General features: G+C 45.7%; 1 protein-coding gene across 4 annotated transcripts in view; it reads right to left on the reverse strand.

Annotated features, from left to right (window-relative positions):
- The window catches only part of zbtb16a (zinc finger and BTB domain containing 16a), a 249,716-nt gene that overhangs the window by 77,310 nt on the left and 157,306 nt on the right, over positions 1–15,100 (reverse strand). For 3 of the 4 annotated variants that reach the window (XM_078533015.1, XM_078533014.1, XM_078533016.1), the window contains exon 4: positions 7,938–8,024. In XM_078533015.1, the coding sequence (XP_078389141.1) occupies positions 7,938–8,024 (87 nt within the window). The remainder of the gene's footprint in view (positions 1–7,937; positions 8,025–15,100) is intronic. The other variant, XM_078533017.1, reaches the window with a different exon arrangement.

Raw genomic sequence — 15,100 nt, forward strand, 5'->3', positions numbered from 1 at the left:
GGAGGGGGGGGAAGAGGAGGGGGGGGAAGAGGAGGGGGGGGAAGAGGAGGGGGGGGGAAGAGGAGGGGGGGGAAGAGGAGGGGGGGGAAGAGGAGGGGGGGGAAGAGGAGGGGGGGGAAGAGGAGGGGGGGGAAGAGGAGGGGGGGGGAAGAGGAGGGGGGGGAAGAGGAGGGGGGGGAAGAGGAGGGGGGGGAAGAGGAGGGGGGGGAAGAGGAGGGGGGGGAAGAGGAGGGGGGGGAAGAGGAGGGGGGGGAAGAGGAGGGGGGGGAAGAGGAGGGGGGGGAAGAGGAGGGGGGGGGGAAGAGGAGGGGGGGAAGAGGAGGGGGGGAAGAGGAGGGGGGGAAGAGGAGGGGGGGAAGAGGAGGGGGGGAAGAGGAGGGGGGGAAGAGGAGGGGGGGGAAGAGGAGGGGGGGAAGAGGAGGGGGGGAAGAGGAGGGGGGGAAGAGGAGGGGGGGAAGAGGAGGGGGGGAAGAGGAGGGGGGGAAGAGGAGGGGGGGAAGAGGAGGGGGGGAAGAGGAGGGGGGGAAGAGGGGGGGGGAAGAGGAGGGGGGGAAGAGGAGGGGGGGGGAAGAGGAGGGGGGGGGAAGAGGAGGGGGGGGGGAAGAGGAGGGGGGTGGAAGAGGAGGGGGGGGAAGAGGAGGGGGGGGAGAAGAGGGGGGGAAGAGGAGGGGGGGGGAGAGGAGGGGGGGAAGAGGAGGGGGGGAGAGGAGGGGGGGGAGAGGAGGGGGGGGAGAGGAAGGGGGGGAGAGGAGGGGGGGGGGGAGAGGAGGGGGGGGGAGAGGAGGGGGGGGGAGAGGAGGGGGGGGAGAGGAGGAGGGGGGGGAGAGGAGGGGGGGAAGAGGAGGGGGGGGAGAGGAGGGGGGGGAGAGGAGGGGGGGGAGAGGAAGGGGGGAGAGGAGGGGGGGGGAGAGGAGGGGGGGGGAGAGGAGGGGGGGGAGAGGAGGAGGGGGGGGAGAGGAGGAGGGGGGGGAGAGGAGGGGGGGGGGAGAGGAGGGGGGGAGGAGAGGAAGGGGGGGGGAGAGGAAGGGGGGGGGAGAGGAGGGGGGGGAGAGGAGGGGGGGGGAGAGGAGTGGGGGGGAGAGGAGTGGGGGGGAGAGGAGGGGGGGGAGAGGAGGGGGGGGGGAGAGGAGGGGGGGGGGAGAGGAGGGGGGGGAGAGGGGGGAGAGGAAGGAGGAGGAGAGAGAGGAGGGGAGAGGGGAGGAGAGGGGAGGAGAATTGGATGGAGACGGTTAGGGAGCGAACTCCAGCACTTAGGACCTAGGCTGCCCAACCATCCCACTGCCCATAAATTACTCCAGACCCAGTCCCGAGCAAACTTGCTACACTGCAATTACAGTGGATAAGATTTAACACAGACAGTTTTCTATTCTAAATGTGGCTACAGCAATTTATAATTGAAAAAGCTGACAGCAAGTAGGCACAGATTGCAGTGTTGAATAGACGATAATCTTTCACTCACATCAGAGCAGAATAATGCCTTAAAGGCAGAAAATATGCAATGCGTTTCTGTCATGTTACATTTGACATTACAGTGAATTTGTGCTGGTCTCCAGTTCTTTCCCAATAAAATGCCTGGCACAATCACAGAAACATTATCCAAATCCCCTTTGATATTTGAAGGCGCATGCTTGGACATTCTGTATTCATCTGCAACCAAATACTAAAGTAGCAGTGTACATTTTGTCCATGCAGTGCTTAGTCCCACAGGAGCAAAAAAATTCATTTTCATTAGTTTAACAAAAATTACAAAAGAAAACAGTAACACCACAGTAACAGATACCATGTAAGTTTCAGAAACTGTTTAACTTTGTAAAAAATGCAGCAGTTCTAACTTTAATCAGTAATTACATTAGAATTAATGACGTCTCAAAAGAGCTCAAACTCTTCAGCTTTTTAATCATGGTTGCAAACTGGGGCAAAGGGGCATCACCTACATCGTTAACAGGAATTCCAACCGAAAGAAATAAAAAAGGTAGGTCTCGGGTCAGCTTCTGATACTTATATCACCACTCACTCAGGGAGCAGCATTTGCAGCATATTTTAGCAAGATCGAACCGTGCAATGTTCCACATGGCGTACGTAAATGTGGCATTTGTTACACACAGGATGGCACACAACAAAGCTACTCTTTGGATCACTTCATTGGAATCTCGCAACGGTGTAACCCACATTAAGCGGGGGTTCAGGAGACATTATGGCCCGCAGTACAGAGAGTGCAGCAGCTATCACTGAGGGGGGCTTCAGCGATGACCACCCCGTTGAATGTCAAGGGGAGGTAGTTAGATTTTCTCTTGTTGGAGATGGCACTTATTTGGCACGAATGTTATTCGTTCCCCTCAAATGCTGTTTGCCTCAGACACTCCACATGTTAGCGAATTTCACATTCTAACTAGTCTGTGTGTGGAGAAGTTTCTCCTAAATTCCTTATTGTATTTATTAGGTGACCATCTTATACAATAAATGTGACCCCCGCTCCAACCCCCAACACGCCAGTTTTGATCTCCCCTACAAAAAGAGAACTGGAAGCACAAACAGACCAGACTAGGCACGGGTGACACGTTTCCTTCTCTAAAGGACATAAAGTGAAGCAGTTGGGTTTTTGGAACCATCTGGCAGCTTCATGGTCACTTTTAATGTTGCCAGCTTTTTGTTTCTAGATTTGGATTAATTCAAATTTTTGTTGCAAATGGGGATCAGAATAGCTCAACAGAGCTAACGTTTTTATGATGGAATCTAGCTTTAAAGTTGTCTGGGGGTTTATTAGTCAGCCCTATAAACCTGCACAAATGACCATCATTTCTCACGACTGCAGCAAAAGGGATGGAAACAGGCAGGAAATGTGCACCGGGTCTGATTACACTGGCGGCCCACTAGCATCTCACTCACGTCAGCCGTTGTTCGATGAGTGTCACAAACTTTGCGCAGGAAGGTCATGTTCGAATCCACTCCAATGCCCAGTGTGCAAAATCTGAACTGGCAGTCCAGTGGTGGCTGTGAGGGAGCACTGTTGGAGGTGCTGTCTTTTAGATGAGATGTCAAACTGATGCTCCAGCCAGCGCTCTCGGGTTGATGTAATTGATCCCATAGTTTCATACCAAAGATAAGAATTGGGAGTTCTTCCTAGAATCCTGGCCAACATCACAAACAGATTTTTGAGTCATTATCATATTTCTGCTTGTGGGAGTTTGCTGTGCACAAATTGGGTGCCATGTTTCCGACATGACGACAGTGATTATATTTCAAAATATACTTAACGTAAATGCAAATGTGACATGAGAAAAATCTTTTTCACACAGCGAGCGGTCTGGGTCTGGAATGCGCTGCCTGGAAGTGTGGTGGAGGCAGGTTCAATCGAGGCATTCAAGAGGACATTAGATGATTATTTGAATAGAAACAATGTGCAGGGGTACGGGGAAAAGGCAGGGCAATGGCACTAGGTCATAATGCTCATTCGGAGAGCTGGTGCAGACACGATGGGCCAAATGGCCTCCTTCTGTGCCATTAAAATTCTGAGATTCTGTAATTGGCTATAAAGCACCTTGGGATGTCCTGAGGATATGAAAAGCGCTATATAAATGCAAAGCTTTTCTTTCACCCCAATACCTGTTCCTAATACACAAGACCAGAGATTCCAGGGTGGGGCATCATAACCTGATCTTGTTCTCACTCCACATCCACAGCCCTGCCTCTCTCAGCTGCAGTTTCTGAATCAGAAGCTGATCTTGTCCCCCTTCTTCAGCCCAGCCACATCGATACCACAACTAATGTTGCCCACACTCGGGGCCCATCCTAAGCTGGCAGCTTGGTACCACTCCCAATTGCATATTTACCCACTCTCAGCCATCTGAGGGGGGTGGGGTGGGGGGGGGGGGGGGGGGGGCTTCCAAAACCACTTTCTGTCCTAGATGGGACTCTGAGGGAAAGGTGCAAAGAACCACCTCCCCTGTGTTGGTGGAGCTGTCCTCTCAACAGTCATGAGTGAAAAATGTTTTTGGATTTTCTTGTTGAACTGAAATAGATGCTGTGCAGTTTAGCAATACCTATCCAGTGCTGGTATCTCATCTACCAGGACCTTGAGCTGATGTCACATCAACACAAAACAGATCAGCCTTGATGAGCCAGAGGTCCTATCGAGTTGCAGTAGTGGAATAATTTTGTAAAAGCTGCTGACTCATCATGACCCAGGAATAGCAACCGGACAGTTAGCCAAAGGGCTTAAAACAAAAGCGGAGAATTCTCCATCACCAAAATACGCTCGAGTTGGGGGGGAGAAAATGAAAAGGTCGACTGGGTTTTTTTTTCCTGCAAGCTTTACTACAACTCTCAAACAAACAAATAACGATAGAACATTAATAAATAACTGAGGATATCATGTGCTGTTATAAACAATTCCAATACTCTCACATTGTAGTGATCCATTCAACCAGTCACCCTCTTTAGCAGCAAAGGATTCTTCTCCCTTGGAGGCCATTGTAGACATTTCTTCCAAACTGCCATTGTCCCAGTAAATTCTTAATGTTCACAATTTTAGTATATTTTGTGTTTATCAAGGTGGGGGCTGTCAGTGGAACAACTACAAACATTGGATTATCCACTGAGGACATGAAGCAATTTCTAGTATGAAGCACCAGCAAAGCTCTTGCAAGGTGTCAGCTTTGACTCAGTCGGTAGTATCAGAGCTCGAATCCCCATCCAGGGACTTCTCCAGGCCGACAGTCCCAGTAACGGGGAAGTGTTGCACAGTCAGTCAGAGCTGTGGGCTCTCAGATGAGAGGTTAAACCAGAGTCCCGTTTGTCCCGTCAGGTGGAGGTAATAGGTCCCATGGCACTAATTCAGCAGAAAGAGCTATCTCCAGGTGTCCTGGCCAATATTTATCCATTAACCAGCATCACCAAAAAAAAAATATTCTAGTCATTATCACATTGCTGTTTTTGGGAGCTTGCTGTGCACAATGCGGCTTCTGGATTTCCAGCAATAAAACAGTGACTGCATTTCAAAAGTGCTTCATTGGTTGATAAGTACCTTGCAATGTTCTGAGGTTGTGAAAGGTGCCATGTAAGTGCAAGTTATCATCCATTTCCTTAACAAATCACACTACTAACAGCAAAGCAGAAATTTATGGTGTTCGCTGTTAGATGTTATGTGGCTTAGCTATTTTGAAGACACGTCTCAATATTGCAGAATATCAGAAGCAGAGCCACTTGTAGCCTTTCCTCATGCATTGAGCAATGATTAACAGAAATGTCCCAAAAACAGTCCAAGAAAACATCACTTGCCTGTGTTTTGATTTTGGGGGGTGGTGGGGGGGAAATGAACAGTTCTGCAGAGGAAGGTGAGGGGTTGGGGGTGTTGGTTGGAATTTAAAATTGTGCTTCCTCCACCCCTTTGTGAAAAGCTCAGTCAATTGTACAACTAAACTTCAGTGTTTTATGTATTACAAAGCAGCAATAAAGGAATCAAAACCCATACTAGTCAAGACTATTTATAGGTTAGTACAGTGTGTGTATATATATATATATATATATATATATCTATCATCAGGGGCTGTCAAAGTCTAGACAGCGTCATGGAAGAATTTCTACACAGTTTCACTGACAGCAATAAAGTGGGAAACCCAAATCATCACTTAATCATTCTTTCCAGAAACTTTCACCTTTCATATCAATGGAAGTCATCTCCCATCTTACTAGTTAAAAGCACGTACAATGTTTTTCCTCTTGCTCACCCACCGCACCCCTATTGTCTTCCACCCCACCAAAGTCCTCTCCTCCCCCATCCCCCCCTCCCTCCCACCCATTTGGAACCTGAGAATTGCTGAACAAAAAAAAAAAGACCAAATCCATCTAAGTTCACCTTCTAACATGATGCATAATGCAATAATAATGGGAGCTGCTGGCTAATCACAGCGATCAATCAGAAACAAGGTGAGGAAAACCCCCAGCGATGCAGAGCTTGAGGCACCACAGTCCCAAAGTCACCTGCTCCTCCCAAGCCACACGACGTTCACCACTCCAGTACCGGATCCCCAAAATGTTACTTTATGAAATGAATCCAGTTTATATTTGAAGAAAGCAATACTAACTTCTTCCTCTGTCATCCTCATGAGTCTATTCCATCACTCACTGAAATATTGTTCCCACAGATCAGTTTTGAATTAACTTTCCTTTCAAACGTGTTCTCTAGTTCGACTTGTTTTGATCACGACAAAATAACAGAAGAGGGACAGACATTTCATCCCTCTGCTCTGTGGAATGTAACCGACAAAGCTTTTAAATCCAAACTCGATCCCATCTGGCAATATCCCACCTTCTCTTTCACTCTTCACTCAAATTAAAACACTAAATCTCAACAGAAACTCACTCTCAATAAGAAACTAAAATCTATCATACTGAAGTATATCCTTCAGAAGGGAAGTCACTAAGTTTTGGTGTAACTAATACAGCAATACCTCAATTATAAAATTCTGATCCTGGTTTTCAAATCCCTCCCTGGTCTCTCTACTCCTCCCCATATCTGTATCTGCTCCTGCCTCACCAACCCTCCAAGATCTCTGCCCTTCTCCGATTTTGGCCTCTTGTACTTTCAATGGCAGCTATGCCATCAGCTGCCTGGGCCCCATGCTCTGGAATTCTCTCTACCTCTCTCCTCCTTTAAGACGCTCCTTAAAACCTATCTCCTTGACCATGCTTTTGGTCACCTGTGCTAATGTCTCCTTACGTGGCTCAGTGTCAAATTCTGTTCGACAGTTACTCCTGCAAAGCACCTTTACATCTCCTATAACCTTGAAAGCCACTATATAAATGCAAGTTATTGGCGTAATACAGTGATGGACAGAGATAGCGAAATGTGATTGCGCTGAAACTAAAAAGGAGACAGAATGACACCTCCGTGATGAGCAATAGCCCGAGATGCTGGCGGCTAAACTCTGAATATGTCGCCCATTGTTATTTGTTGCCTGCGTAAGTCTGTTTTTGAGCTTGACACTATTTAGCCAATGTAACTACTGGCTCATGATGACCTGCACAAATCTATTTCTGCTCTGCAATATACAAGGGGAGGGGGTGACAATTCCAGAATGTTGATGCACAAGTGACATTTCTAGCACTGCCCATTGGTTGGAAGCCCATTTGCTTTACTTTTAAAGATACAGACAGTCATCTGCCCAAGGAGTAGTTGACATTATCCAGGGTCAAGTAGGAGGAGAAGAGTTAACATCACAAAAGAGCTGTGACCTTTGCAGAATCATTTTGCAACATTAACCCTCTGACCCACACTCCTGACCAACATAAATAAGTTGTTGGCAGTTAACAGGGGCTAAACAAGCCACTTATAACTCAATATTTTAAAGCTTTTTTAAAAAAAAAGAAATAGGGGGAGGGGGGTTGCTTGTCCAAAGAATATTTTTCAGCAAAATCATAAGTGACAACATATCACTTTGTTCACAGCAAAGGAACATAGAAGCATTTCAATCTGATTAATGAACAGACAGTGCCTTCAAAACCTGATATAGTGCAGGTAGGAACAACCAATGACATTGTCAGAAAGCAGAAACCTGAAGGTATTAAAGCTCCAGAAGAAAAACCTGCTGCCCCAAACTCTGACCTCTCACACATCCCTGATTTTCACTGCTCCACTGTTGGTGGCTGTGTCTTCAGCTGCCTAGACCCCAAGCTCTGGAATTCCCTTGCTAAACCTCACCACATCTCTACTTCTCTCCCTCCCTCTCCTCTAAGCAGTTCCTTAAAGCCTACCTCTTTGACCAGGCTTTTAGTCACCTAACCCAATGTCTCCTTAGGTAGTTCAGTCTTGCAGAATGACCTGCTCAGTTTAAGTCCTCTGATTAGCACTTGCATTTGACAATTTTTCCTTAAATAAAACTTGGAATTAGCAATGAGGAACAAATCAGAAACTCCAAGGTAAAGTTTCACAAAAGTACCGGTATGAGTCTGACGATGGCTTTCTAGGGCATCTTCCTTAGAGAACTGTGCTCCACATTGATCACAAACAAAGGCCTTTGCACCTGCTGGAACAAGAATGAAAACAGCAGTTTAGGATAAAAAGCTTTAATAAAATAACAAACACAACTGTGTTTCTGTGCACATCTGTCAAAGAAAAAGGATAATCTGAGAAAAATCATTTGACAGCTGCAAGGCAGCACCTTGACATTCAATGGCATTACCATCGCTAAATCCCCAACTAACATCATCCTGGGGGTTACCATCGACTAGAAACTGAACTGGACCAGCCATATAAATACTGTGGCTACAAGAGCAGGTCAGAGGCTAGGAATCCTGCAGTGAGTAACTCACCTCCAGACTCTCCAAAGCCTGTCCACCATCGACAAGGTACAAGTCAGGAGTGTGGTGGAATACTCCCCACTTGCCTGGATGAGTGCAGCTCCAACAACACTCAAGAAGCTTGACACCATCCAGGACAAAGCAGCCCTCTTGATTGGCACCCAATCCACAAACATTCACTCCCTCCACCATGGACATACAGTAGCAGCAGTGTGTACCATCTGTAATATGCACTGCAGCAGCTCACCATGGCTCCTTAGACAGCACCTTCCAAACCCACGACTGCTACCACCTTGAAGGACAAGGGCAGCAGACACATTAGAACACCACCTGGAAGTTCCTCTCCAAGCCACACACCATCCTGACTTGGAAACATATCACCGTTTTTTCAGTCACTGGGTCAAAATCCTGGAACTCCCCCCTTCTAACAGCACTGTGGGTGTACCTACAGCACATGGACTGCAGCCTCCACCTTCTCAAAGGCAATTAGGGATGGACAATAAATGCTGGCCTAGCCAGCGATGCCCACATCCCATAAAATGAATTATAAAAAATTGAGCTACACTTACCAAGAGACTTCATAGCGTATGTGACTAAATATCAATTGTTAACATAATGGGCCATAAACTTCCTCGAAGTGGCAGTCAGCATCAGATTGCCACTCCGTGTCCAATTACTTACGGGAAATTTCTTCCATAACTGTCTTGCCCGATCTTCCCACTCAGGTCAGGCGAGATCCGGACAACACAGCTGTCTCCGAGGCCGACCATTGCGGTTCAGCAGAGTCAGATCAAAGAAGGACATGCCCCCTTTAAGACCATAAGATGTAGGAGCAGAAGTAGGCCATTCAGCCCATCAAGTCTGCTCTGCCATTCAATGAGATCATGGCTGATCTGATGATCCTCAACTCCACTTTCCTGCCTTTTCCCCATAACCCTCGATTCCCTTACTGATTAAAAATCTGTCTATCTCGGGCTTGAATATACTTAGCGACCCAGTCTCTACAGCCCTCTGCGGTAAAGAATTCCACAGATTCACTACTCTCAGAGAAGAAATTCCTCCTCATCTCTGTCTTAAATGGGTGACCCCTTACTCTGAGATTATGCCCTCTGGTCCGAGATTCTCCCACAAGGGGAAACAACCTCTCAGCATCTACCCTGTCAAACCCCCTAAGAATCTTATATGTTTCAATAAGGTTGCCTCTCATTTTTCTAAACTCCAATGAGTACAGGCCCAACCTACTCGACCTCTCCTCATAAGAAAATCCCACCATACCCGGGATCAACCTAGTGAACCTTTTCTGGACTGCCTCCAATGCCAGTATATCTTTCCTTAGATAAGGGGACCATAACTGTTCACAGTATTCAAGGTGTGGTCTAACTAGTGCCTTGTATAGTTTTGGCAAGACTTCCTATTTTTATACTCCATTCCCTTTGAAATAAAGGCCAACATTCCATTTGCCTTCCCTATTACCTGCTGGCTAGCTTTTTGTGATTCATGCACAAGAACCCCCAGATCCCTCTGTGCTGCAGCTTTCTGCAGTCTTTCTCCATTTAAATAATATTCAGCCCCTCTATTCCTCCTGCCAAAGTGCATAACCTCACGTTTTCCCACATTATATTACATCTGCCAAGATTTTGCCCACTCACTTAACCTGTCTATATCCCTGTATAGATTCTTTGTGTCATCCTCACCACTTGTCTTCCCGCCTATTTTTGTGTCATCTACAAACTTGGCGATAGTACATTCATTTCCCTCATCCAAGTCATTAATATATATTGTAAATAATTGTGGCTCCAGCACTGATTCCTGTGGCACTCCACTAGTTACAGGTTACCTGAAAATGTCCCCCTTATTCCAACTCTGTCTTCCATTAGTTAGCCAGTCCTCTATCCGTGCTAATATACTACTCCCAACACCATGGGCTTTTATCTTAAGTAGCCTTATGTGTGGTACCTTATTGAACACCTTTTTGAAATCCAAATATATTACATCTACTGGTTCCCTTTTATCTATCCTGCTTGTTACCTCCTCAAAGAATTCTAATAAATTTGTCAGGCATGAGTTCCCCTTTATGAAGCCATACTGACTCTGCTTAATTATATTATGCATTTCTAAATGCTCTGCTATTACCTCCTTTATATGTCACTAGCTGCCGAAAGCCAGTTAAGTTTAAAAGTCCCATTGAAATTGAAAGGCCAGGGAGAAGGTAAGTCTCTAAGGTAAGTGGATAGGATTTGGAGGGTGTTGGGGGGGGGGGGGGGGGCGGTGGGGAGAGAGAGAGAGAATATGTCTAACATTGGAGGGGGTGTGAGGTTTTGGACATCGGTGGGGAGGGGGTGGGGGCAGTTTTGGATGTTGGGGAGGGGGCTGGGGGAAGAGGCTGGTTTCCAGTCAGAGGTGGAGGGGGTTGGAGGGGTTGGGGGGTGGGGGAGAATCTGGTCAAGAGGAATCCCATGGGGAGTCAAAGTTGGGATTACTGTGTTTGTGGGGGTGACGGTAGTCTGAGGGCGGAGGGAATCCCATGGCCGGGGGGGGCGGCGGCGGCGGCGGGGGCGGGGGGAAAGCCGGTGTCTTTACAATAGCCACCCAGAAGTTAGAAGGGGTTTTAATTCTAACTTTCTCTGAGTAGCTACTTGTGTAACACAGCTGGAGCCATCTGAAGCGTGCTATTTAAATCGCATTTTCTGATGGTTCCCAGAGCAGAGCCATCGCTCAGAGGAAGTTTGCATTTCTGGGCAATTGCTGTGCAAAGCCTTACCTTTGAAGTTCCAAGAGGGGTGCCCCAGCGCATTTTTGGGGTACCCGACCTCCCCCATATCCAATGCTGGGGAGCTCGGAAGTTTATGGCCCAGTGCTTCCAGAGCACATTTTCATTTCCAAAACTGTACCTTATCTGGCCTCCCAATCAAATTGTTCATTTGCTGTCAAATTTGACAGCTGTTTAACACGATGGCCAGTTGATCATGACAGCCTAAGCTCACTTCACTTTGAATCTATCGGCAGCTGGGCGAGAGACAGAGAAACAAAACAAAGGGAGAGTAGAAAACCTGCAGCTGATTTACACATGTTGGACATGAACTCAGTCCTGAGACACAAAACTACTGTGTCTGCCCTGTAAGAAAGGAAGAGTTTGCATTTATAAAGCACCTTTCAAGGCCTCAAGATAATCCAAAGTGCTTCACAACTAATGAATTCCCTTTTGTAAATGTAGTTACTGTTGTAATATAGAAAACACAGCAGCCAATTTGCACACAGCAAGCTCCCACAAACAGCACTCGAATAGATGACGCAATCAACTGTTTTTAATTGTTGATTAAGGGGTAAATATTATTCAGGGAACTAAGGAAAACCTCCCATGCTCTTCAAAATAGCAGCGTGTGATCTTTTACATTCACCCAAGGTGGCAGATAAAGCCAATGTCTTGCACATCCACCACTGCAGCACTCCTTCAGTACTGCATTGTGTGTGTCACCCTAGGTTACGTGCTCAAAACATTGGATTGGAGCTTGAACCTGCCAGCTGCTGACTAAGGAGTTAGAGTGCTACCCACTGAGCCATGGCTGACAACAGGTCACTGATTCGAATCATTTTAAAATAGTTTGAAGGTAAATGAACCCCAAGGCCTTATTTCTACTAAACTATAATTTAGACTGAAAATCCACCTCAGATATTCCTTAAAGAAATAAAAACAGAAAATGCTGGAAAGCCTCAGCAGGTCTGGCAGCATCTGCGGAGAGTGAAATAGAGTTAACATTACTTGTCCAATATGACGCTTCCTTAAAAAAAATGCCTGGACATGGCTATAAATTGGATAAAAGTGAAGTATATCACTCATACAACGTCTCATACTCTAGCCCTCGCTCTTTGAACTTGGTGTCTTTTTACAACCCGGCTATATACAAGGTATCATTACACCAAAAATATTTATTTTAAAACTTAGTAAGCGTCTCTTCTTCAAAATAAAAATTGAGACCCACAGATGAAGTTCAATGCCCCACAATGGAGGCAGCACCAAGTTTGGAAAGACGCAAAGATGAGGTAAATCAGCCACAGTTTACACACATTATAATGACTATATGCAAATATATTTCAATGCAATGAAAGGCATGGAAGCATGTTCATTGTACGGAGGAGAAAGTATTTATTTCTTTAGGAATTAGGTTCGGCAATACAAATCTTTTACCTGAAAAGTTTGAATATTAGGCTTGCACACAGATTAGTGAGGAGAAATTTATGTTCTCTATGCCCCAAACACCAACTGATCAATCCTCACTTGGTCGTCAGATAGCATCATCATGGCCATGGCAAGTCACTTGGAATGGTGGAGTGGGGCAGAAACTAAGCAGGAGATCAACCAAAAGATAACCCCAATGTGTTGGAACACAAGAAAGGTGATCAAAGGAAACAAGGCCAGTGTGCATAGAGGTAAGAGAGGGCTGATGAGCACAATGCTGTTGACCGGTGTACATGGACTTCCAAAAGGCATTTGATACAGTGCCACACAAAGACTTGTGCGCAAAGTTATAGCTCATGGAATGAAAGAAAAAGTAGCAACACAGATATAAAATTGGCTGAAGGACGGGAAGCAGCGAGTAGTGGTTAATGGACATTTTTAGGCTGGAGGAAGGTTTGCAGTGGAATTCCCCAGGGGTCAGTGTTGGGACCCTTGCTTTTCCTGGTTTATATTAATGACCTAGACTTTGGCATACAGGGCACAATTTCAAAGTTTACGAACGTGAAACTTGGAAGCATTGTGAACAGTGAGGAGGATAGTGTATAACTTCAAAAGGACATGGACAAATTTGTGGAATTGGCAGACAGGTAGTAGATTAAGTTCAATGTGGAGAAATGTGAAGGGATTCATTCTGGTATGAGGAACAAGGAGAGACAATATAAAATAAAGGGTACAATACTAAAGGGGGTGCAGGAGCAGAGAGACCTGGGTGTATATGTGCATAAGTCATTGAAGGAGGCAGGACAGGTTGAGACAGCAGTTAATAAAGCATACAGTATCCTAGGCTTTACTACTAGTGGTATTCAGTACAAGAGCAAAATGTTGAACTTGTATAAGGCACTAGTTCGGCCTCAGCGAGAGTATTGTGTTCAGTTCTGGGTGCCACACTTTAGAAAGAGTATGAAGGTATTGGAGAGAGAGCAGAAAAGATTCACAAGAATGGTTCCAGGGATATGAAGATAGATTGGAGAGGTTGGGGCTGTTTTCCTTGGTGAAGAGATGGTCAAGAGCAGAACAGATAGAGGTATTCAAAATCATGAGAGGTCTCGACAGAGTAGATAGGGAGAAACTGTTCCCACTTGTGAGAGAATCTAGAATGAGAGGACATAGGTTTAAAGTAATTGGTGAAAGCAGCAAAAACGATATGAGAAAAATGTTTTCATGCAGCTAATTATTAAGGTCTGGAATGCACAGTGTGGTGGTGGCAGGTTCAATCAAGATATTCAAAATGGAATTAGATTGTTGAAGGGGAAGAATGCGCAGGGTTACAGGGAGAAGGTAGGGGAACACCACCAGGTGAAATGCTCATTTGGAGAACTTGTGCAGACACGATAGGCCAAATGGTCTCCTTCTGTGCTGTAACAATTCTGAGTCAGTGCAAATATTGTTTTTCTAAAATGAGAAAACTGTACCTGAAGACTTCTGAACCACGGAAATTTCAGTGTACAGAATTAGGGGTTATAAATATAATGTGGTCGCTAATAAATCCAATAAGGGTTTCAGGAGAAACTCTACCTGGAAAATGGTGAGAATGTGTACCTCGCTACCATGGGGAGTAATTGAGGTGAACAGCATATACACATTTATAGGGAAGAAAAGTGAATTGTTCAGAGAGGCGACGCAGACATGATGGGCTGAATGGCCTCCTTCTGCATGAGGGGGAAAGAAAAGAATAGGAGATGGTGATAGGGTGAGATGGAGTAAGGTAAGATGACTTGTGTGAAGCATGAACCCTGGCACTGACCAGCTGGGCTGAATGGCCTGCTTCTGCTCTGTATTTCCATTTAAATCTATGCAATTATAAAAATGTAAGCTTGAACCAGCCCTTTATCTACTGACAGGAAATATCAGCACAGGCTGGAGTAGGTCAATGGTCAACCCTCTTCACGAACAGAGGAACAGCATCAGCCAAGTTAGAGTAACAGGTCAACTGCCCACCCTCTGAGGCAAGGCAGAGAATAACACGAGCAGTCCATTCTTTAAAAAAAAAATTCAGTCAAAAAACGTTTGATCTCTATTCGGGTGAGAAACAAAAATGTAAGAGAGAGTACAGAATTACAATTAAACGTTACAGTTCTGAAACCACATCGACAAATGTTAATATGAAAAGGTGTGGTGTCTGTAGGTGCAATTATCAAAAGAGTTCTAACGTGAGCAAGGCTTTGTTTCTAATCCTGACTGTGGCTATAATGAGCAAAACAGGAAACTGCTTATCTGATCAGCAAGCCAAATCTTTCGGTGAAAATGAGTCCACAAAGTACGAGAATGGCAGCACGATAGAAAATAGTTACTAAATGAAACCGTATCAAAAAAAAGGCTTGTTACAGTACAATGTAAAATTACAAGTGTTTATGCATTTGAAGTGCATTGTACGCAGGATATTTAGAACAGGAAAGATCATTTAGCCAAGTGATCCTTTCTCTTCATCAGAGTTCACCCCAACCAGTTACCATTTTGGTGTGATACCAAAAGTAAAACAGAAAAATTAAGCTGCACTGTTTTGTCTCTGCCTTTGTCAGAAAACCTAATCTGCAGTGGTGTCAATTGTGGCTCAGTTGGTAGTAC

The sequence above is a fragment of the Cetorhinus maximus genome, chromosome 2, assembly GCF_964194155.1.
Source record: "Cetorhinus maximus chromosome 2, sCetMax3.hap1.1, whole genome shotgun sequence".
Lineage (NCBI taxonomy): Eukaryota > Metazoa > Chordata > Chondrichthyes > Lamniformes > Cetorhinidae > Cetorhinus > Cetorhinus maximus.